The sequence below is a fragment of the Amphiprion ocellaris genome, chromosome 5 (assembly GCF_022539595.1).
Source record: "Amphiprion ocellaris isolate individual 3 ecotype Okinawa chromosome 5, ASM2253959v1, whole genome shotgun sequence".
Classification (NCBI taxonomy): Eukaryota; Metazoa; Chordata; class Actinopteri; family Pomacentridae; genus Amphiprion; species Amphiprion ocellaris.
The window spans coordinates 24,951,524-24,974,398 of record NC_072770.1 but is presented as its reverse complement, the minus strand read 5'-3'; the positions used below and the strand labels follow the sequence as shown (position 1 = coordinate 24,974,398).

At 39.7% G+C, this 22,875-nt stretch overlaps 1 protein-coding gene across 1 annotated transcript; it reads left to right on the top strand.

Annotated features, from left to right (window-relative positions):
- Positions 1-860: 860 nt before the first annotated feature.
- Positions 861-20,550, top strand: esyt1b (extended synaptotagmin-like protein 1b). Its single transcript, XM_023288507.3, has 52 exons — positions 861-1,523; positions 2,547-2,588; positions 3,590-3,724; positions 3,833-3,906; positions 4,002-4,074; positions 4,228-4,317; positions 4,467-4,522; positions 4,692-4,812; positions 4,904-5,080; positions 5,316-5,398; positions 5,629-5,677; positions 5,771-5,860; positions 5,968-6,063; positions 6,582-6,653; positions 6,743-6,829; positions 6,917-7,066; positions 7,234-7,347; positions 7,440-7,616; positions 7,720-7,805; positions 7,880-7,928; positions 8,111-8,200; positions 8,288-8,383; positions 8,482-8,553; positions 8,656-8,742; positions 8,842-8,988; positions 9,859-9,965; positions 10,057-10,234; positions 10,326-10,502; positions 10,598-10,680; positions 10,953-11,001; positions 11,089-11,178; positions 11,379-11,474; positions 12,015-12,086; positions 13,096-13,182; positions 13,290-13,436; positions 13,518-13,651; positions 13,933-14,044; positions 14,128-14,216; positions 14,355-14,496; positions 15,465-15,641; positions 15,752-15,834; positions 16,243-16,291; positions 16,411-16,500; positions 16,687-16,782; positions 16,881-16,952; positions 17,045-17,131; positions 17,257-17,403; positions 17,489-17,637; positions 18,221-18,352; positions 18,448-18,550; positions 18,799-18,848; positions 19,149-20,550. The coding sequence occupies exons 1-52, from the start codon at positions 1,161-1,163 to the stop codon at positions 19,174-19,176; spliced, it is 5,502 nt and encodes a 1,833-aa protein (XP_023144275.2). The 5' UTR covers positions 861-1,160; the 3' UTR covers positions 19,177-20,550.
- Positions 20,551-22,875: the final 2,325 nt, after the last annotated feature.

Genomic DNA, 22,875 nt, shown 5'->3' with positions numbered 1-22,875 from the left:
TCAAACAACTGGAACATTTGGTGTGGGCTTACAGAAAGCAATAGGAATCAATATGACCATTGCCTGTGCACTCATTCCAGTGCTGTGCCAATAACTAATTGCCATCTGCAGAAGCAATTATCCTTATACCGCTGCATTATTTTACCTATTCTGTGTCCTACATTATTGTTAGTGCAGATGTTGTTACAGGTTGTTATAGCTTAAAGGAACAGTTCAACTCATGTAATGCAGCTTCTTTAATTGTTAATGCATCCAATTGACTTTACTTATGAGTGTTATATTCCTAAGATTAGCTACAGCCCAGAGATTATTCATAAATCCTGTTTGTTTTCAGTATAGACATGTATTACACATACCAAACATACAGCCTAAAGTAACACTGGACACAGTTCAAGAAGATTGACGATAATCATGTCAGGCCTGATTAGACTATTAACTGCAAATTGATTTTTCTTTCACGATCAGTTACAAGAAGCATTAAAATTTCACCACAGGCGTAAAATTCTGTGTATTTGCACATTTTGACTTTGATCCAGATGAAATCAGCTTTATAAACTGATCAATACACCAGTAAGAAGAAGAATCTAATTTTGGCACCATGGGTCTGGCGGGCAACCTGATCCAAGTATTGAGGAGAATGCACAGACTGCTATTTTAAAATATACTGCAGTATTCTTTTAATAGGCTGAGAGTGCTTCATCATGCAAATACAGTTGCATTTTGAAAACCATACTATGGAAAATCTGTAACTTCCTGCAGTGCTGCAGTAATAACGTTAATGACAGTAAATTGTTCAGCTTGACGCAGCAGCGAAAGAGTCACAGATGCATTTTTTTCGGTGCCAGTGGGCGTGTTTTCATCCAGCTAACGGGACTGGGTGAGGAGCACAACTCACTGTCGACCACTTCTCCTCCAACTGTGCTTATTTAATACAACTGCTCCACTTTTACGGCCACACGAACCGTTTTAGTCCCGTTAAATAAGATGCGCTTCGGACGGACGGTGAACCAAAGACGGTACATTTAAAGTAAACGAGCAGCAGGGCGTTTTTTGTAGAAAGGGGAGCTGGCAGGAAGCGTGAGTCTCGTTAAGTCCGAGCATAGTTTTAAATTGAGGATTTTGCGTCCAGCTGTAGGTTAGTGTCCAGAAAAGACACCACAATGCAGAGCGACAAATCGGAGCCGACTGAGCCAAAGGCCGCCGAGTGTCCGAGCGCAAGCAGCGGCGAGGATAAAGCGCTGAGCACCGTGGAGGCAGAAAGTCCCAAACCCAAAGGGATCAGTGCGGTCGCAGTGCTGTGGACGTTTGGGAAATGTCTGGGCGCCCTGCTGCCCGTCTATCTAGCGGGTTATTACCGGGTGAGCACCAGTCTGCTGGTGTGCGGGATGATGGTCTACACGGGATGGAAACATGCCCGAGAGGCCAAGGAGGCGCGTTTGAAGACGGCCATCCAGCTGCTCAGCAACGAGGAGGAGTACACGTCCATGAAAGTGTCCAAAATCAAGAGAGATCTCCCTGCTTGGGTAAGATAAGAAGTGAACACCCACTTTGACCCCGAGTAACCTCACATTAAAGAGAATTCAAAAGCCCTAAACTCGAAATATCCCTGAGTGAACCAGCCCAAGCAATACTTATTGCGGAACCACATATTGCACCACAGTCTGTAATTTGTTCTTGAAAAGCTTTAATGAACTGATTAACTTTAGGTGCTCATTGAAACATGCATTCAACCAAATGTGCAGAAGTGCCTTTATGTCATTCAGTATGTGGTACTGTATCTCTTCATCATTTCCACTTGCACAGGTGCTAAAAATATGTCATGTATTTGTTTAGATTGCAAAACTAAACTTGACTTAAAGAGCAATCCGTGTATTGCAGCAAATGCAAAAACACTTAAACTCTCTAATCTGTTTGCAATTGTAACCAAAGATGGATGACAAATATATGAGTAATAGTGATGCAACTTATGCAAATATACACATACATCCTTAGAATATATGGAATGGAAATGCAGAAACCCACACGGGCCTGTTTTGACTCAGAACATCAGGCCACACCCAGATGAGGTTCCTGCGGGTTCCTCTTTCAGTGAGTGATTTCAATCATTTTGTTTGTTGTTTGTTTTGTATCCAGACAGCATGCATCTCCTCATTGAAGTTTTCAAAAAAAAGGAGAATCTTAGTATTGTTGTCCGGTGCTGCTCAACATATGACATAATGAATAATGAAACAATAAATATGGATAAAACATTTCAAGCACTTGCATTGTAAATGTATCCTCACACCTCACGTTAATGCAAAGTTAAACCATGCAATACTCATATCATTCAGTCGACTTTGTGAATTGGCTTTATCCACATTCTTGGAAATATTTGCTCACTCTTAAACCTGGTGGAATAAAACTCTTGGATTATATCAGCTATGCTACTGATTACTGTTCCAGACCTGCATTGTCTATGACTCAATAATTTCCCTATCCTGTTGTGTGTTTACCAGCCTCTATGCACAATTTAAATTATGTACCTGCATTGTGTTTCTGACCTTCAGGTAAACTTCCCAGATGTTGAGAAAGTGGAATGGCTGAATAAGGTAAAAATATAAACAATGTCCTGTTATGCCTCATTTATATTTTATATTGTTTGAATGTCCATTCTTTTATAAGCTCAGCAAACACACGTCTGTCCATTCAGTAGCTCAGCTGCTGTGCTGATTGACACTTTCTAGTGTCTGCGAGGTTATTAGCTGCTGCAAGCTGATGGTAGTGTTGCTGCTGCCATGTTCCAGAGAAGGCCACACCCCCATAAGTGTAGCCACTGTCTGCACTGCAGAGAGCAGGCCTTATGCCAGGCAACTCTCTCAACATTTCCATTTCATTACAGGCCGCCAGGCTTACAGGAAGGGGGAGGAGCTGCTTAGTCCCCAAAAACTAAATAAAACTGCAGCTACAGTCTGTCCCCACGGAGAAATAAGGCCACTAATATAGAAACAGAGGAATCAAAGTATTCAGGCTAACAAGACCACGAGATCTGAGCGTCAGAGAGCACACAAAGCAGAGGTTTGAGACTGCTTACTCGAGGGGGAGGTCAGCAGATTCCCTTATTGCTCAGGCTTCATCCTCCACAGAAGCATGCAGCTGATGACTCATTCCCCACTTATGCCAGACTATAACCAACACTGGGGTTTTTTACTGTCGCAGAGGCACGCAACCAAACACTGCCTCTGCTTTTAGATTCTTCCCTGTAAGAATGGCTTGAAAACTAAACAAGTTTGTATTGCAGCATTAATACTCTATAGAAAGTGGGACACTTCTACATGTAGAACACAGAATTTGTCATATCATGCAGCGTGTAAGCACCCAGATAAGATGAACAGCTGAGGAGGCTCAACTGGCTCCAGCTGTCTCTGTCATTCTTCTATTATTGCTTATGGAAGCCAAGGCACCTGACAGATGCTTTTGTTACTACAGAGCTACAATGCCAAAGTTTGCTCAAAGCAGTAGTGTGTTGTAGCGTGCTGCAGAGATGTGCATAGTATGTTATGCTTGTTGCATGTGAAAGCACCTTATAGCATGTGTTTGGTGGCCTGGACAGGTTCTGCAGCAGGTGTGGCCCTTTGTTGGTCAATACCTTGAGAAGCTGCTGATAGAAACCATCGCTCCATCTATCCGAGCCTCTAGCACCCACCTCCAGACCCTCAGCTTCACCAAGGTGGACATGGGAGACAAGGTGAAGGCATTGAGAGTTTAACTATACTATGACACTACTGGAAAGATTCACACAAGTACTGCAGGTCATGTGTACTGTGCAAATAAATGTGCTTTCTCCTTGCTTCAGGCCATGAAGGTTGTAGGGATCAAAGCACACACAGAGAATGACAAAGGACAAGTCCTGCTAGATCTGTACATCAGGTGACTGTTTATCCTTTGCTCTTTGTACTTTAATCTGTGTAAGAGCTTTTCAAAGGCATCATTGTAGATGACACTTTGTGTTCTTGTATCCTCAGCTATGTTGGCAATGTAGAGATCAATGTTGAAGTGAAAAGATACTTCTGCAAAGCTGGAGTCAAAGGAATACAGGTGTGTCTTCTAGTTACTAAGATAAGAACAGCATTTCATGTAAAGTCAAAATTTAATGTCTATCTAAAGCCCAATGATTGAAATATCCCGAACATCTGCTTCTCTGTATTCAGCAATAGTTTCAAGACATTCTTTTTGTTTCCCCGTCGTCAGCTCCATGGGATGATGCGGGTGATTCTGGAGCCTTTGATTGGAGATGTGCCCATCGTGGGTGCAGTCACCATGTTTTTCATCCGCCGGCCTGTAGGTCCATCTACAGTCACCTCTGTTTGTCCTTTTCAACCCCCATTCCTGTGACTATCCCAGGATAGCCTCGTATACCTTTCATGTTATTGATTTCTCATCAGTCCTGATTGATTTACTGTGCATTCTTCTCTCTCATCTCTTCCCAGAAACTAGACATCAACTGGACTGGACTGACTAATTTGTTGGACATTCCTGGACTCAAGTGAGTTGTAACAAAATTACCTCGTATTGCTTTACACATGAGTAATAACCACAGTCTTTTTATACATAAAGCCTTAAACATTTCATCACAGAGTGGGTTTCAATAAACAATGAGTTGCAATTTATTCCCACTGTTTTCACTGAAATGTTAATTTTGCCCTTTCTTGCAGTGTCATGTCAGACAGCATGATTATGGATGCCATTGCCTCCTTCTTGGTGCTGCCCAATCGTCTGGTTGTTCCACTGGTTCCTGGCTTGCATGTGGCCCAACTACGCTCTCCGTTGCCCAGGGTGAAGCCCCAATATGCACCTTCAGGTTGAGACTATGATTTTAGTTCATACTCCAAAAACACCACTATATTACCCTCTTTTTTCCGTTCAGGGTGTGGTACGAATCCATCTAGTGGAGGCACAGAGTCTAGCAGCAAAGGACAACTACGTGAAGGGGGTGATGGCTGGTCTATCTGACCCCTATGCCATATTAAGGGTGGGCCCTCAGACCTTCACCTCCCAACACATCGACAACACAGACTCTCCCAAGTGGCGAGAGATGTATGAGGTGAGGAGAAAAGAGCATTTCTTGAAAATTTGTGCCATCATTCCACTGCATGTACAGGTTTTGGAACATTCTGTGTTTTTCATTGATGTATATCATCATTTCACTTTTCTCTGTGTCCGAGGGATCTGACTGTTGCAGGTCTGACAGTGGTCATTTTTATTCATTAGGCTGCAAGTAGCTTCCATACAAATCCCTCTGTCAGTCTTCATGTCCTTGTGTGTGTCCTGCACATCAGGTTATTGTCCATGAAGTGCCTGGACAAGAGTTGGAGGTGGAGGTTTATGACAAAGACCCAGACCAGGATGATTTCCTGGGCAGGTACATGTGCATAATTCATGTCTCTTTTTTGCCTCTGTTGAATGTCGCATTTTCAGCTTTTGTTTCCCACCTTTCATGAACAGTCGGGTAAAACACACGTCCCATTAATAAAGCATATCATTTTAAAGCTACAGAACCAGCTCTCTCTGCTATTGATCCCTTAATTTTTCACAATGGCATTTACTCTTTCATCTTTTAGTGATTCTTTCTTGCTCTTTTCTTCCATATAGGACCAAACTGGATTTGGGCATTGTGAAGAAATCCATAGTTGTAGACGATGTAAGTGAAAAGTTAGAGCATTTTAGTCACAATTCATATAAACAGTTTTTTAATCGTTGAGTTGGAAATGTATGTCTTCATCTGTCTTCCCAGTGGTTTACTTTGAAAGACACTCCATCTGGACGGGTTCATTTCAGATTGGAGTGGTTGGCCTTGCTGCCTAGCACTGATCGACTAGATCAGGTTTGAGTCATTTTCACCTATGCATTATTCTGGTGATTCTAATTTAGAATGACTTTTGTGTATCTGTCAACAATTACATTAAAAAATATTTGCAATTTTCATCTTAGATCCTAAAAAGGAATGAAAGTGTCACTTGTAAGACTGCCGATCCCCCTTCTTCAGCAATTTTGGTTGTGTATCTGGACAAGGCTGAGGCACTTCCCGTGAGTCAAATATCTCTACCCTCTCTGCCCACATTCGTGTGCAGCTCCGAGCTGCTTCCTGTGTGTGGTTAAATGAGGCAGAGCTCTAACTGCCATGTGTTTCACATTCCACATCATTGTTGCCTTGGCCTCAAATGCCATTTATTCTGTTGCCCTGAGAATGAATGTAGCTAATTTTATCTAACACAAATATCTTACTCTGCTAATTTCTGCTGTTTCTTCACACAAATCATCATACAGAAGGGAACAGCAGTGATTGAATCTTTGGAGTGAAACCCAGGCTTTGTGTTTTTTTATTCTATGCAGATTTATACTTCCTGAATACTCTGCACTGTGTGGTGCTTCCTTTTGGTTATTTGTGCTGTTGCTATGGTGGCCTTGTACAAACTATTATTCACATTAGTGTTGTCAGAACGGTACTGAAGATAAGTCTATTTTTGCTCTGCTCTTGGTTACAGTACACAATTGTTCACATGCCTTTCTGTGTGTTCATATGTCTGCAACTGTGTGTCTTTTAGATGAAGAAGGGAAATAAAGAGCCCAATCCCATGGTGCAGCTGTCTGTGCAGGACATCACTAGAGAAAGCAAGGTATATCTGCCGGGAATGCCAGTAAAATAATGTCGACTAGGTTTCATTTATTTCTTTTCCATTTGCAAACAGTTTATTCTTGTTTTTAGACTTGTTACACAACCGTAAATCCAGAGTGGGAAGAAGCTTTTACTTTCTTCATCCAAGATCCTCGCAAACAAGACATAGACATTCAGGTAACAGCTCATAAGACTAGCTGCTATGCACTAAATCTTGTGTGTAGAATCTGATTTCCAAACTTTGTTTTGGCTTTGCTTCATTAGGTGAAAGATGCTGACCGTGTGCAGACGTTGGGCAGTCTGACCATCCCTTTGTCCCGTGTTTTGTCAAATTCCAATCTTTCTCTGGATCAGTGGTTCCAGTTGGACAACTCGGGATCAGCTAGTCGCATCTATATCAACACAATTCTCAGGGTAAATGGCAACAAGACCTACCTACTGATGCTGCCCTGCATTAGAGTAATAAATGCCTTGAAATACAATGAAAAAACAAGTAGGGAAGTCTTAATTATATCATCAACATTACATATGTTTTTTGTTTAGTTTCTTTCTGGCTCTGTTTTTTTTGCATTTCAACAAAGGTCCTGTGGTTAGATGAGGATCGTATTTCATCTGAGGTGTCATCTACTCTGGAGGCTGGATTGTCCAAACACCTGCCTCAGCAGACTTCTCCTCATCCCAGCTTTGCCACAGAGGTAATGGATGGCAGTTCAATTACATGTTTTTATTTCTAAAAAATTAAGCTCCTTTCACATAATTATTTGAAATTCATTTATGCTTTTTCCAGGGGCTGCTTAGGATTCACCTATTGGCGGGCCAGAATCTTGTTCCTAAAGATAACCTGATGGGAGGCATGGTGAAGGGCAAGAGTGACCCCTACGTCAAGATCAACATCGGAGGAGAAACATTCACAAGCCATGTGGTCAAGGCCAATCTAAACCCCACCTGGAATGAGATGTATGAGGTGAGTAAATGTGCATTGCTGAGAAATTGTGTGTTCGTAAATGTCATGGTATTTAACTGTTTAACTGGCCAAAGATAAATGTGTAACTTTGTTTGCCCTGCAGGTGATTCTGACTGAGCTTCCAGGTCAGGAGCTGCATGTGGAGGTGCTTGACAAAGACATGGATATGAAGGACGACTTCATGGGCAGGTAACATGTCATTTAATATTAACACGTGACTTTGATTCTGGATAAGTTTTAATCTCACATGTCTTGACATGCAGGCTGAAGATCAGTCTGAAGGACATCATTGATTCACAGTGCACTGATCAGGTGGGCAGTCTATCTATCAATATAACCTAGGCCTAAATCAACCTGTTGCATATTTCTACAATATATGTTTGAATACTATCTCTAAAATTACTTACGGGAAATATAATGTGTAATGGAGTTTCTTATTTGGTCCCAGCCCAGTAGTTCTTGCATTAAAATATAGTTTTTTAAAAATTTCTCAGTGGTACACTCTCAATGACGTGAAGTCTGGTCGAATTCATCTGGTCCTGGAATGGGTTCCAACAGCCTCAGAGTCAGACAGACTGGACCAGGTCAGTATTTTCAGATCAAGTCATGCATTAATAAACACTTTCTGTTGAGCTGAATTCATATTCCTCAGTTTGTTCCTGTGGCTCCAGGTTCTTCAGTTCTATTCCAGACAGTCTTACCAGAACAAGGCGGTTCCCTCAGCAGGCCTTCTGTTTGTGTATGTCGAGCAAGCACACGGCTTACCGGTGAGTCTTTAAATACGGCTGTGAAGGATAATGCGTAGGATTAGCAGTTAACTGCTGAACTCCGGGTTAACATTGTCGTCTATTCTGTACCTCTGCAGGTGAAGAAAAGTGGAAAAGATCCAAAAGTAGGAGCAGAGATTACTCTTGGAGAAATGTCTCGTAAAACTACAGTAAGACCTCAAACCTCATTCTGATGATATTGAGTTTTAAGGAACTTTCTATAGTGTCTATTAAATAAATAAATAAATAAATAAATAATGTCTCTTCTGAAGGTGTGTGATCGTACAACATCACCTCAGTGGAATGAGGCATTCTGCTTCCCGGTTCAGGACCCCAGAGAGGATATTCTTGTCATTAAGGTCAACTGGCTTCAGTGCATAACTGAATACCAACAGAAATAATGACATCTCTCAGATATAAATATTCCTGTGCTCACTTTCTGGATTGTGTTTCTCCAGCTCTCCCACACCTGGACTCTGCCTATAGGTTCCCTGGTTGTTCCTATTAGAGAGCTGCTGTCTGAACCAGAGCTGGTCCTGGATCAGTGGTTCCATCTGGACAGAGCCTCACCTGAGAGTCAGCTTCTTTTGAGGACTGAACTCAAGGTACGATAACTCCCTGTCTGTTATTTATCCGTTTATCTGAATATTTAAGTTTATTTATTGTATGTCTAATAAGTAAGTGAGTGCCCTATTATTTATGTGTTTTGTCCTCTGTCTTTAATCAACTGCAACTCAAGCACTTTGGGGTTATTTAAAGCTATTTTCACTGCAATATCAAGTCCTGTCCCTCTGTGGAAACAGAACAGCCATGGCTAGAAGTAGAAAGAAGCAACAATATGGCAGTATAATGAAATACATTCATAATTTACATTCATTCTTTGTTTATTTTATAAAATTTTAAAAAACCGGAATCAACATGTGCAACATTTTTCTAGTGCCCATAGATGTAACAGAGCTGGATAAGAAATTATGACTCATACAAGAGATGCTTTGCTACTTACATGTTTTGTTTGTTTTCATACTTGTCTCCTATCTGCTCTGTGTAAACACAACCTGTAGTTCAGCTGAGTTCAGCTTAAAAATTCCAAACTTTTTGTCACGTGGGGTTGCAGCTGAGTTACTAAAGGCCTCTTGGTTTACGTTGAGGAGCACTGATTTCTGTGCTCCTCAGTGTAATGTATGTGATGTATGTGATTCTGAAGATCAGAAGGTTTAAAATGCTTCTTTTCCATTTTTACTGTTTTGATTTTGATATATTGTGTAATTTTGTTGATTTTTAATAGAAAACATGCCTTTTAAATGAGCAAGCTGGTTTTGGGGTTTCAGGAAGTTATTCACTATGTACTTTAATTTTTAGGGCACATTGTCATGCGGCTTTGGAGTCAGTTCTTTTCATTTGTGCTTGTTGCAATCAAGACTGTTACAAAACTGCAGTTCTTAAGTGAAATAATAATAATATCTATTCCATTGCAGATGCTGATTCCTAGCAAATGTCCTGGTGTCACTGAGAAAGCTAAGGTCACATCAATGTCGGACCCTTCCCCTGCTCAGCGAAAACAGGAGACACACACAGTGCTCAGGTAAGACAGTTCATTCAGAAAAGTCTGTTCTTGCTTTCCATTTCTTCATTATCTCTTCAATTTGCCTCATTGATGCTCTTTGTGGTTTTAGGTCCAGTTCAGTGGACGCTCCTCCTGTGGAAACTATTGGCTCTTCAGTGTCAGTAAATGAAGATGTTAAAGTAAAGGAAACAGCAGCTGATGTGATTGAAGAGAAAGTGGAAGAACCACCGGTCCCTGTCGTTACACAACCTCCTCACACTTCTCCAGACATCAGCTTTGCCAGTGAGGTAAAAAATAGTGATCTAAAGTAGCAGGTACAAGAAACAGAGCATGACAAAATCACATTTAGTAAAAAGCAATAATTATCTTTCTCTGTAGGGGCTGCTGAGAGTCATCCTGTTGGAGGCCCAGAGTCTGATTGCCAAAGACAACATGATGGGCGGTATGGTGAAGGGCAAGAGTGACCCCTATGCCAAGATCAGTGTTGGAGATGTCATGTTTAAGAGTAATGTGGTCAAGGAGAATCTCAACCCAGTCTGGAATGAGATGTATGAGGTGTGTATGAATGGCTGAACAACTAGAAAAGGAAATAAATATGTAAAGATTTTTGTTAATTTAACTGTAAATTTAACTGATCTGTGTTTCTTCAGGTGGTGATGAAGCCTCAGTCAGGACAAGAGGTGCAGCTGGAGCTCTATGATAAAGACCTGGACAAAGATGACTTCCTGGGGAGGTGAGGGCAAATGTGGAGGTTTTGTCATTTGGGGAAGTTCCTAATACCCTAGAATTAACTGTCCCAGCACAGTAACCAGTACACAGATGTGTTCATGAGCTGAAAATATTGTTGCTTGACCACAAAAATATATATTATGAGATGCACAAGACTTTGACTTAGAGATACAATAAGGTATTTTCTGTAAAGGGCCACACTTCACAGATTGTGCATTTGACTCATTTTATTTTCCATGTGTGCATAATGTGCATTTTCTTCTTTGTTGTGGACAGATTGAAAATCAGTGTGGCAGACATAATCCGTTCCCAGTACACAGACCAGGTGGGTATTCTGTGCAAACTCTATGTAAATTTGTGCTCTTCTGATGTAATTATGGGCTGTGATTCAGTTATGAATGCTCTGTTTCAGTGGTACACCCTGAATGATGTGAAGTCCGGTCGTGTCCGTCTGATACTGGAGTGGGTTCCAACAGTGTCTCATAATGACACCCTGGACCAAGTTAGTGCAGTTTATATCATTTCCTAATTCTTTCATTCACATATGTTTGCAGTCCTGATCATTTGTGCTGTGTGATTCTCCCACGTCTTTTGGTTACTTGTGCTGTTCCATCTCTAATAGGATCCCTTCCTGTCTTGATTTACTGCCCTCACGAGTGCTGAGTCACTGTAATGTATTTTTTATTTGATTCTCTGCTGCAGGTAATGCAGCTGCTGTCTCTCCAGTCCTACCAGAACAAGGCTGTTCCCTCTGCAGCTCTGCTCTTTGTTTATGTGGACAGAGCACACTCATTGCCTGTGAGTCCTCTGTAATTTTGAGCACTGACAAATGCCATAATAAGTGTTCTGTGTCAGAATAAAGATAGACAACAGTTTGGAAAATAACTGCTTCAAAGTATATGCTAACCATTAATGTTAATGTTACTAACCTGCCTTTTTGTTATTTTATGTTGTTGTATGTAAGCTGCTGAACACTTGAATTAATTAATTAATAAAGTATCTGTCTATCTATCTATCTATCTATCTATCTATCTATCTATCTATCTATCTATCTATCTATCTATCTATCTATCTATCTATCTATCTATCTATCTATCTATCTATCTATCTATCTATCTATCTATCTATCTATCTATTTTAAATAGTAAGTAATGATTTTTTTTTTAAAAAGAGAGAAGACTGGATGACCAACAATCACTATTGTTGGATTTTATGAAGCAGTAATGTAAATCAGGAGTGTTTTATTTTTTTAAAGAAGTGATGGTTCTCAACTATTGTTGCCTTAATTACAGTGATACAAATTTAATTATATAATGTTTTTTGTCTTTCTGTGTTCAGTTTAAAAAAAGTGGAAAGGAGCCCAAGGCTGGAGCTGAGCTTGTATTTGGTGATACAACCTACAAAACTAAGGTATGGCATTGATATTATAAAAATGAAGCAAATTCACACAGACCTTAGCAGTGCCAATGCAGGGCTGCAACTAGTATTTATTGTCATTGTCATATTGGTTGATCTTTTTTGGATTAATTAACAATCTGAACCCCAAAGCCTGCCAGTGGGTTTGAAAGGCATAAAATTGCCAAACTTCCAACATTTATCAGACTCAAGAATTTCCCAAATTTAAAATTTTCCCACTGTCTTTGAACTACTCATCTGTAAGCTATTTAGTCTGGAATTCCACCGAATGTAAGCCTTAAATGTTTATATTTCATCAAAATTGTTTTATTCTATGTGTCTTATTTAAAATTTGACAAAAATTAACAGTTTATACTAACAGGATTCTATAGAAAACAAAACATTGTGTGCTCCTTGTGCTACCATGGATACATTATTGACTCAGCTATGACCAACAGTCAAGTGACAAGAATTCAGGAACTTTTTGGCTGAACTGGGTTAAACTGCAGGCTGCTCTTTCACAAAACAGATAAGAGAAACTTATGAAAACCAATTTAAATGTAATTTTCCAAGTTTTGATTATGTCTGTGCTGTTTCCATTGAGGTATGAGACTTTATTGACACTCAGTAAAAATGTGACTGGAGCAGAAAACTCCCAGACATTACTTGAGGTTCAAAGAGTGTGTTAATAATTTACTAAATAAAATGTGATAAAAAAGGTCTCCATTACAGTTCCCCGTGAACATACCTACTGTTTTGGTAAATGAATAACTTTTTAAGGAATAACTGAATAAAAAGCCGGTGTTAAGAATATGAAAATGCTAACTTTAGCTCCCTCCAGTGGTGGAATTGAAAAAGACACAACACTTGATAGCAGCATGTGTCAATACTTCCATTCCACTTCCCTGCTGATACCGTAGTGTTAAGAAACAATCAAATCAAAGTGCAGTAAATGTGCAGTACATCTTTGTTATCCTACAATCAGTTAAAGGATCTGCTCCACTTACCCCTCTTCTTTCCTAAGGTATGTGATCGCTCCAGAGCCCCTGAGTGGAACGAGCCCTTCTACTTCCTGGTTCGTGATCCCACAGAGGAGATGCTCATAATTAAGGTAAAGAGTGTCCCACAGTGTTAATGTACAACATTTAAAGCACATTGCTATTATCAGGAACATCTCAAGTTCTTAATGGCATCACTAATGTGTCCTGGGATCTGTAGTTGTCCAGTGCTTGGGACCAGCCAATGGGATCTCTGGTGGTTCCAGTGAGGGAGCTTCTCTCTGAACCACAGCTGGTCCTGGACAAGTGGATGCATCTGGATGGAGCTTTGCCTGAAAGTGAGATCCTCCTGAGGGCTGAACTCAAGGTATGAGAATAAATACACACTGGGGGTTAGTCCAGTTGTGTTTGACATAGAAGAAAATAAGAGGAAGTTTGTTTTTTGCAGATCCTTAACTCAAGAATGACCGAAGTTCCAGTGCCATCTGTAACTGGTTCAAAGAAAGAAGAGCTGATTGCCACTGAAAGGACATCCAGAGCAGCTAGTGAGGAAGGAAAAAGCTCAGAGCTGCCAACACATGAGTGAGTCATGTGTGTCTGATTTGTCTGTGTATCCATCCTCAGACTGTTTAAATACACATTTGAAACAAAAACATGTACAAACAAACACAAAATACAAAGTGCAGTAGTGTGGGTGAGTGAAGGAATGAGAGGATGGGGATACATCAGGGAGTATACTCCTTTAAGACATAATTTACGCAAAGCAACTGCACAGAATGAGTTCATTTGTAGCCAAGCGAAGCTACTGTCTAATCAGTTCCACTGTGGCTCTCATGTGTTTTTAACAGTACTCTTGTTTTCAGGTCTGTTTCAGTATTAAACCAGCCTGAACAACCTGGATCAGCAGAGGCAGATCCTGCCCCCTCCACTGAAAAGCCTGCTCCAGCTCCACTTGATACATTTCCTGCTGCTGCAGTGAGTCGCATCACATGGAAGTAAGATGTTATTATGTTCTAAATGTCTATTTTTACCTTCATAACTTAATGTAATCTTGGCAGCTGGTGGAAGAACCAGCCGATGCAGAGGAGCTTCCCACAAGGCCAAGTTTCAAAGGAGACTTTGAACCACAGCAAATTAGGACAGAAGGGTGAGCTTCACATCACAGCAAATATGGCAGTTTCTTTTTGCTCTGAAGAAAAAAAGCATAACAACAAACACTTAATGCATTCTGCACTGTGTGTATGTGTGTGTCTATGTGTGTGTGTGTGTGTGTGTGTGTGTGTAGTACTGGTTTAGACAGTCTTGTACACACCACAGTGACAGGTCTTCCTACTGACACTGTGAAACCTGCAGAAGTCCCAGAAATACCTACACCTCATGAAGTTCTTCCACCAAACACAACCCCGAGCCTGGACTTTGGTAAAGAGGTGGGTTTAGTTACGCCTTCATCAGCAGAATGGAATCTGAATAATTTGCTTTCAAAGGCCATGCAATGCAATTTGCTGCTTTTGTCCACTGTCATTTCCTTCATATTTGCATTATTTGAAACAATGGATGAACATTTCCATCAGGACTGTATGGTAAAATGCAGTGTCCTGTACTCCTCTGCCAGTAAAATGAAGTCTCATCCTAAGCTGCATATCCCACTCTGTTGTTAGTGGCCTCAAGGATTAAAATGTGAGGCTGGGGCTAAATAATCAGTAGCTTTACTGAGCAAATATTACTTCAAGATAACTCCAACTTGCGCAAACCCAGCATTGAAACAGGGACCCTTAGATCTTCAGTGTAGCACTCTCCCTACTGAGCTATTTCAGATGAAGCCATATCAAAAATTGTTATTTTTTTTCATTTTAATGGAGCACAACAATACATTACCAATCATTCATTGTATCACCAATCATTTGAGGGTGAATAATTGGATGAATCATGTGAATTTTTAAATAACTATTTATAATAACACACTATTTTCCTGTGAGTGTCCCACTTCCTCTTGTTCCAAAATATCACACACACAAGTCCAGCCTGCTTCATTCATTCCAGCTTCCTCTGCTGTTTTGGTAGATCTGGTGTGTAGTATGTTGAACTTCTGCATCGGTGTCTGTATTATGCCAGCTTGTATGACAGATTTACATTCAGAGGTCCAAAATACAACTGAGTATGTGCCAAATGTTATGTTATTTATACATAAGGCTTATTTGATTAGGAATTTTTACAAGTTTTATTAAGCTTAATTTAGAAAAGACCACTTATCCACTACCCTATAGAAGTTAATGTTAACCTACTGCAGTTGCTTAATGTGTGACCAAGTAGTACTTTAGTAGTACTAGTAGGGAACAAATGTGTGCTCCAGGGCTTTGCATACATTTGCACAACACTTACAATTTCCATCCTGTAGGGGCTACTGAGGATTCACCTGCTGGAGGCCCAGAATCTGGTGGCAAAGGATAACCTGATGGGAGGAATGGTGAAGGGCAAGAGTGATCCCTATGTCAAGATCAACATAGGGGGAGTTACATTTAAGAGCCATGTTATCAAAGAGAATCTCAACCCAAAGTGGAATGAAATGTATGAGGTATGCATTTGTTGTTGTTGTTGTTTTTTAGGTGAAACTATGATATATGGTTTGGAATTCACTGCTTCTACAGTCTCTTTTTTACATGTGTTTCTGTTTGTTTTGAACAGCTTGTTTTGAGTGGGCACAGCGTCCAGGAGATCAAGATTGAAGCATTTGATAAGGATTTAGATTCTGATGACTTCCTAGGAAGGTGTGTGTCCTGTAAACTTTAATTATTACTCTAGATGAAAAGTGTATACTCTTGTGTACACTGCATCTGCATGTTGTGGCTTTTCATTTTCCACGGAAAATTATGAATGCATCACTGATTTAGCAATGCTACTTCAGTTCAATTTTAGACTTTAAGTGGCGCCATTGTGTCAAAATGCTGTGGAATAAACTTTAGAGCAAGAAATAATAAATCGTTTCATGGTGGACCAGCAAGCTTGTTTGCTTTTGTATAAAATGTTATTTTAGTTGTAGACCATTAGAGCTGTTCAGCTGCAAAACATTAATATTCACTGAATATTTCATATGGCTTTTTGTATATATATTTACTCAAGGATTATTCATGAAAATCCTGTTGTTGTTGATGATTTTCCTGCACTCATGTTTACAGATTCAACATCAAGCTAAATGAGGTCATGAGATCACAGTACACAGATCAGGTTAGTCAATAACTCATTATCTGAACTGGTACCATGTGATTTCTGAGCTCTGCCTTGTTTTATTTCCTTGTCTAAAGGGTGTTGCTCTACTTCTTAAACTGAAATTGTCTCTGTTGCAGTGGTACACTCTGAATGACGTGAAATCTGGACGGCTTCACCTGATACTGGAATGGGTTCCTACAGTGTCAGACTCAGTCAGGCTCGACCAGGTCGGCCCTCATTCACAATGTTATCACTCACTAGCTTTAACCTTGCTCTTTTTTATTGAAACACAGAGTTCTGAAGTGTCTCCAGCCTCCGAGATAAAGTTGTTGAGTCACATTCCAGCGCACAACACACATTATTCACTTTGCAGCGTAATTATCACACCTAACTGGCTGCGCTTCATGTCACAGGTGCTGCAGCTTCAGTCTCTGCAGTCGTATCAGAACAAAGCTGTCCCTTCTGCAGCTCTGCTCTTTGTCCACTTAGAGAGAGCACATTCGTTACCTGTAAGTCACCTGCACTCTATTTACATACTGCGCAGTAGTTAATAAAAAGTGAGATTGCACATGCAATGTAACATGAACTTCTCTCTTTTACCGGGCAGTTGAAGAAGAGTGGAAAAGAACCCAAAGCAGGAGCGGAGCTCGTTCTGGGGGAAACAACCTACAAAACCAAAGTCAGACTCCTGACACATTTTGCCTTTTACTCAGCGTGATAAATGAATTTTTATTGTTCTAACTATCTTATCATTCCATCATGCCTCTTTAGCTGTGTGACCGCAGCACCAATCCTCAGTGGAATGAGTCTTTCTACTTCCTGGTACATGACCCTAAACAACAGATGCTTGTAATGAAGGCAAGGAATTTATTTCTGTTTGTTTGCAGAATTTGTGTTTCTGTTGTTGCTTATTTCATCCATTTGTGGGTACAAGTGAAATGTGCTTGTATATATCAGTAATAACATTGAATCTTGCATTGCAGTTGTCCAGTGGCTGGGATCAGCCAATGGGATCTCTGGTGATTTCTGTCAAGGAGCTGCTAGCAGAGCCACAGCTGGTCCTGGATCAGTGGTTCCATCTGGATGGAGCCTCACCTGAGAGTCAGATGCTGCTGAGGGCACAACTCAAGGTGATTACATATGAATGATATGAGCTTTGGACATTCAGCCAGTCAATCCTGACCGTCACTGCTTTTCTGAATTTGTTTTCAATAGATTCTGGATTCCAAAATGGTGGATATGATCAGTACAGGGAGTCTGCCTTGTGCTGCCTCTGACTGTGGATCTGGAAATGGGCAGGTGAAGTTGTCTCTTTCATACGCCTCGCAGGAGAGAAAGCTCATCGTTGTCGTCCATGCTTGCAGGTGTGTTTGCCAAGACACTTTCCAATGACATACATGTAATTGTCATGTGAAATGGGGCCATGGTAAAGGATATACTTGTTTTTCCCCAGGGGATAAAGTACACAAGTTTACCAAAAAAAAACATCTTGTGTCTCATTTGTACAGACTGCACAATTAGAGAACAGACCAATCACAACATGTCTCTATGTTCTACTGAAAATGTTAAATATTCTAATTAAGTAATAAACCTCATTTTGCACATTCTCTAATTTAATGTGACTGTGGTTGGCTTTTGATTTTGTTTTTGCTACAAGAATACACTTAGCATACCTTGAGACAGTCAGCGTTTTTGATTCTCCTTGTAAAACATAGAAACCAGACATGTCTGGTTATAGAAACATTGAAAAAAAGTTTGCATTTGAACCTTCAACTCATTAAGAAAACTCTACAAAGTAAGAAAACTGTTGATTGCAGCCCAAATATAAAATGAGCAACACAAGCTTCATACACAGTGCTGTGTTTATGAACTGAATTGTACTGGACTTTTTCCATGCTTTAAAAATAAATCCATTCTGTAAAGATGTTTTCTCTTTTCTGCATGCAGAGGCCTGTCATCACAAGGTAAGGACGGCATAGACAGCTACGTCTCCCTCATGCTGCTCCCAGACAAAAGCAAGGCCACTAAGAGAAAGACGGCTGTGAAGAAAAGAGATCTCAACCCAGAATACAGTGAAAGGTAACTGCACTGTGTCTATATTTCTTTCCTGCATTTATTATATGAAAATCTATATTTGTGTTCATGTTCTAATCATGTTTATGATTGTGTGCAAGGTTTGAGTATGATCTGCCTTTCGAGGAGACAAGATACAGGCGTCTGAGTGTATCAGTGAAAAATAACTCAGCCTCATTCAGGAGCCGAGACATCGTTGGACAGGTCAGTCTGACATTTATCTCTGACATTTTTAGAGAGACAGAATGTCATGTAACAACTCCACAGCACACTTATATTAGGATCATTTGGGCAAATGCACATCTGCCCAGATATGCTGAGGAGGAATGCTTATAGGTCGACTGTATGGTAGCTTCCCATTCATTACATGGCTGTTTTATTCTCTGTATTTAATGTGTTCACTCAGAGTTGCAGTTTATACAGATGCTGACGTGACATTCATGTTTTTTTAGGTGCAGATCGAGTTGGCTCAGATTGACCTGAAGTCTGGTGTCACAGAATGGTGAGCGGAGCAGACTGAATTGACTGAAGTGCTTTATTGTGCATGAAATATTATTGTTCCAGAGACTGTGATCAGGCTTTACAGTCAGTCTAAGGTCAACTTAATGGTCAGGTTAATGTGACATTTCAAAAGCAGCACGTTTTCATGGTTGGATAGCAGGGATAGTGTTTAGGGATAGTGAAGTTTCTATGTACATTTTGAATGACTTATCATTGAACTGTTTACCTTTTTCTTCCTTTTCCACTTGTTTGATGATCAGGATTATTTGTCATTAACCGACTGTCCCTCTGCTCCTTCCAGGTTCACTCTGACAGACGAAGCTGAATAGGCGATGATAATTTCACCCCTCGATTTAGCACCGCTGCTACTCACACTGATGCCTTCTCCTTCCCACTTCAGTATCAAGTGCCACTGTGGCAGCCTTACCTGCACCCACCCGGCTATCTGTGTATCAACATGTAGTTTAGAAGTGGACTGCACTGTATATTCACACATCAACACACCCACCAAAGATAAGTAGGCTGAAGTAGCTGAGTTGACAAGGACAGACTGTAGGTAAGTTATGACTGAAGGTTGCGTTACTATGTGAAGGGATTTAACTTAAAGAAAAAAGAAAGTAGAGAAGGTGAAAGATGAGCAGGCTCAGAAGGAATGAAGTCTTTTTTTTTTTTGCTTTGTTTTGCTTCTTGATGTGAGAATGTTTTAAATCAATGTATCTTCTTTGAAGTGCAGTAATATCTTTGGGTGCCAAGCAGTGAAGCTGCACAGGAAGCCATTGTGTTTGTGCCTTTTCTTCTTCTTCTTCTACTTCATCATTATCATCATCTTTTTTCCTCTGTTATTGCAGTCTGTTGCAGGCTGTAGAGCTGGTGTGGAAAAACACATTTCGAACAGTGATTGGGGACAGTCCCCTGATTCTTTTCACCAAGTTTCAAGTCTGTGTCAATCAAGAGCCGTGGAAAATCTACCAAATAGAACATGAGGTCATATCTCAGCAACACTTTATCCAAACCAAACTTTCTATGTGAACTCAGGACCACATTTCCAGGAAGCACAAAATGTTTGCTTCATTTGACCACTAGGTGGGGGGGCTGCAATAAGCAAAAAGGCAATTTACCTAATAACTATGGGTGTATTTGCCTCAAGTAATTATTGTGTAGCCAATTAAAATGGGCAGCATCACCACCAAATAGCATGTCAGATCATATCTATCTGCTTCATTGTCGACACCAATATTTCCTAAACAAACCTGCATCATTTCACCAGTTCGGGAAGCTGCAGTAAACAAAAACACGTTTTTCCCCATCACTGCTTATAGCCACACGTTCAACATAATCAGATCATGTTGCCATGGTTACTGTGCCCTGTGCACTGCTTTGGCCCCTTTATTGCTGCTTGCAGCTATATTCACATTATAGTATCCTCTGTATTGTTCATGAATGTCGATGCCATTTCAGTATTTAGGATCTTGTTTTACAACTTGCTTACAGTGGAATTCTATATTTCACAGCACCTTGCCACGTAGTTTTTGACAGTGCCTTTGGAAATCATTTTTGTATGATTTTTTTTATTTTACACATGTATTTGTTACACATAATTCACAGTTGTATGTTTGATTTTGTGTATATTTGCAAAGACTGCAGATCAGATCGGATTCTGTTTGTTGAAAGATGGTGATAAAAGTAAACAGATTTTGCACATCTCACTGCTTCTTTTAATTGAACAGTTTTGGGACTTAGACTTAGGATTTTTGGTCCATATTTTAATACAATTTCTACTCTTCTTTTGGTTACATTTGCATCACTTTTTTCATTTATAGAGGCAGCTGTTCTGCTGATATGCAGTAGATTTACTGTAGGTAGAGTGTATATGAGAAGATCTTGCCACTGCTAATTGAACTGGGCAAAAAAATAATTAGTTCAGAATGTAAATCATAAAGGGAAGTGTCTGATTTTGGAGATAGCACTTTCAGCCACACGGAATATTTTTTCTTATAAAACAAGGTTCAAAGATGAGAGGTTTTTTGACTCAATATTGTCAGCAATGATGGCAACACTGATGTGTTACTTCAGAAAAAATGCAAACACTGTGAACATGTCTGCTGCAGGTAAAAACATGAGTAGAATTAAGGACATAGTATCAGGCAAAAAAATACATTTCAGAGTAGTTTCTGTATTCTATGGATTATTTGTTGCAGTAATTAGCAAAAATCACTTCAGTTATTTGACTATGTATTTGGTTACATTTACAACAAATCAGAATTGTATGTATTGAACAGAAATAAATAGATTTATTTTGTGTCATATCCACAATTGCTCATAGATATTAACTAAAGACACAAGAGAAAACCAAAATAAGCACTCCAGAACTTAAACATACAATGCTCTCACACAGTAATAGTAATATTGTACTTTTTACTTCATCACATTTATTTCGCAGCTCTAATAACTTGTAAGAGGAAGATTTTTCATAATGGATCACAAAACAAGCTTTTAAAATGCAACAAATATTAAAATAAATAAAAATCAGTGCGTTCAGACTGTTTTTGCTTCTGACCTCTTACAAAAATCAGTGCGAAGTTGGAGTCACATTTCAGATGTTTATGAGACGGTAACAGCTCCAGCGAATAGTGATTTTTCTTCTAAACTTCTCACATGGTTTAATTTCAATAAATGTTTCACTGATGTCTCACCAAAAATTTAAGACTACAGAAAAGATCCACCAAATGAACAAAGATTTGTGTATGAATTCTTTCCTCTCCAACTATTGAGGCAACTTTTCAGTACTGGACTGTGATTTTTGCCTTTCAGACATTGTTAATTATTCTGCATTCAGAGCAATTACTGGTCATAATTTTAATACTCTGTATCATACTGTGAGCTGTATGCTAAGGTTGGATGACTCTCACTGTGGCTGACACTGGGGTTTATTTATTGTGAGATCCTCACTCATTCTTTACCCCCCCATATAACTATTGCTGTCTACAGCACGGACGCATGAATGATCAGATCACGCTGCAGAAGAAACTAGAAGAAACTGTTTTCCCATTATGCACCTGAAACCTGGAGAAACCTGGAGAACAATTTAAAGCTTGACACATTTTTATCTTCAGAATAATTTAAGATTTTGATTTAATTTTACTCTGCTTCCAGGTTTTTTTCAGATTCATTTATTTTAAGCCTTAAATGCTCCAATTAATGTTTTACTGTTGTTGTTATTACTATCATTATCATTATTATTATTATTATTATTATTATTATTATTATTATTATTATTATTATTATTATTATTATTTTGATCACTTTTCCTATTGATATTTTATTTTATTTAGATCGTTTTCCAAGTTATATTTGGGCCTTCTTCTTCCTTTATTTTCCCTACTCTGCTAAACTGTAATTGAAGCCTCCTCACCATTGTAGTTTAATAAAGGGTTCCATGAATTAATCAGGGCTGCACAGTGGTATAGTGGTTAGCACTTTCGCCTTGCAGCGAGAAGATCCCTGGTTCACGTCCCAGCTTTCCCGGGACCTTTCTGCATGGAGTTTGCATGTTCTCCCTGTGCATGCGTGGGTTTTCTCCGGGTACTCCGGCTTCCTCCCACAGTCCAAAAATATGCTGAGGTTAATTGATCATTCTAAATTGCCTGTAGGTGTGAATGTGAGAGTGATTGTTTGTCTCTGTATGTGGCCCTGTGACAGACTGGCGACCTGTCTAGGGTGTCCCCTGCCTTCGCCCGAGTCAGCTGGGATAGGCTCCAGCCCCCCCCGCGACCCTAGTGAGGATTAAGTGGTGTAAAGATAATGGATGGATGGATGAATTAATCATCTAAGGACCATTCAGATCTGTTTTTGTTTATAAAACTAGCTCCAACAACTCTGCTTTACTACTAATAATTAAATAAATACATTATAATGGCACATTTAGAAATATATTTTAAAAAATCAGCCATAAGGACCAATACTACTACTAGTAATACTACTACTACTACTACTACTAACAATAATAATAATAATAATAATAATAATAA

Coding starts and splice junctions, on each gene's coding strand:
- esyt1b (XM_023288507.3), top strand. CDS start 1,161: ATGCAGAGCGACAAATCGGAGCCGACTGAGCCAAAGGCCGCCGAGTGT. Junction 7,617..7,719: donor CCTGGAATGAGATGTATGAG/GTGAGTAAATGT, acceptor TTTGCCCTGCAG/GTGATTCTGACTGAGCTTCC. Junction 17,132..17,256: donor AACAGATGCTTGTAATGAAG/GCAAGGAATTTA, acceptor CTTGCATTGCAG/TTGTCCAGTGGCTGGGATCA.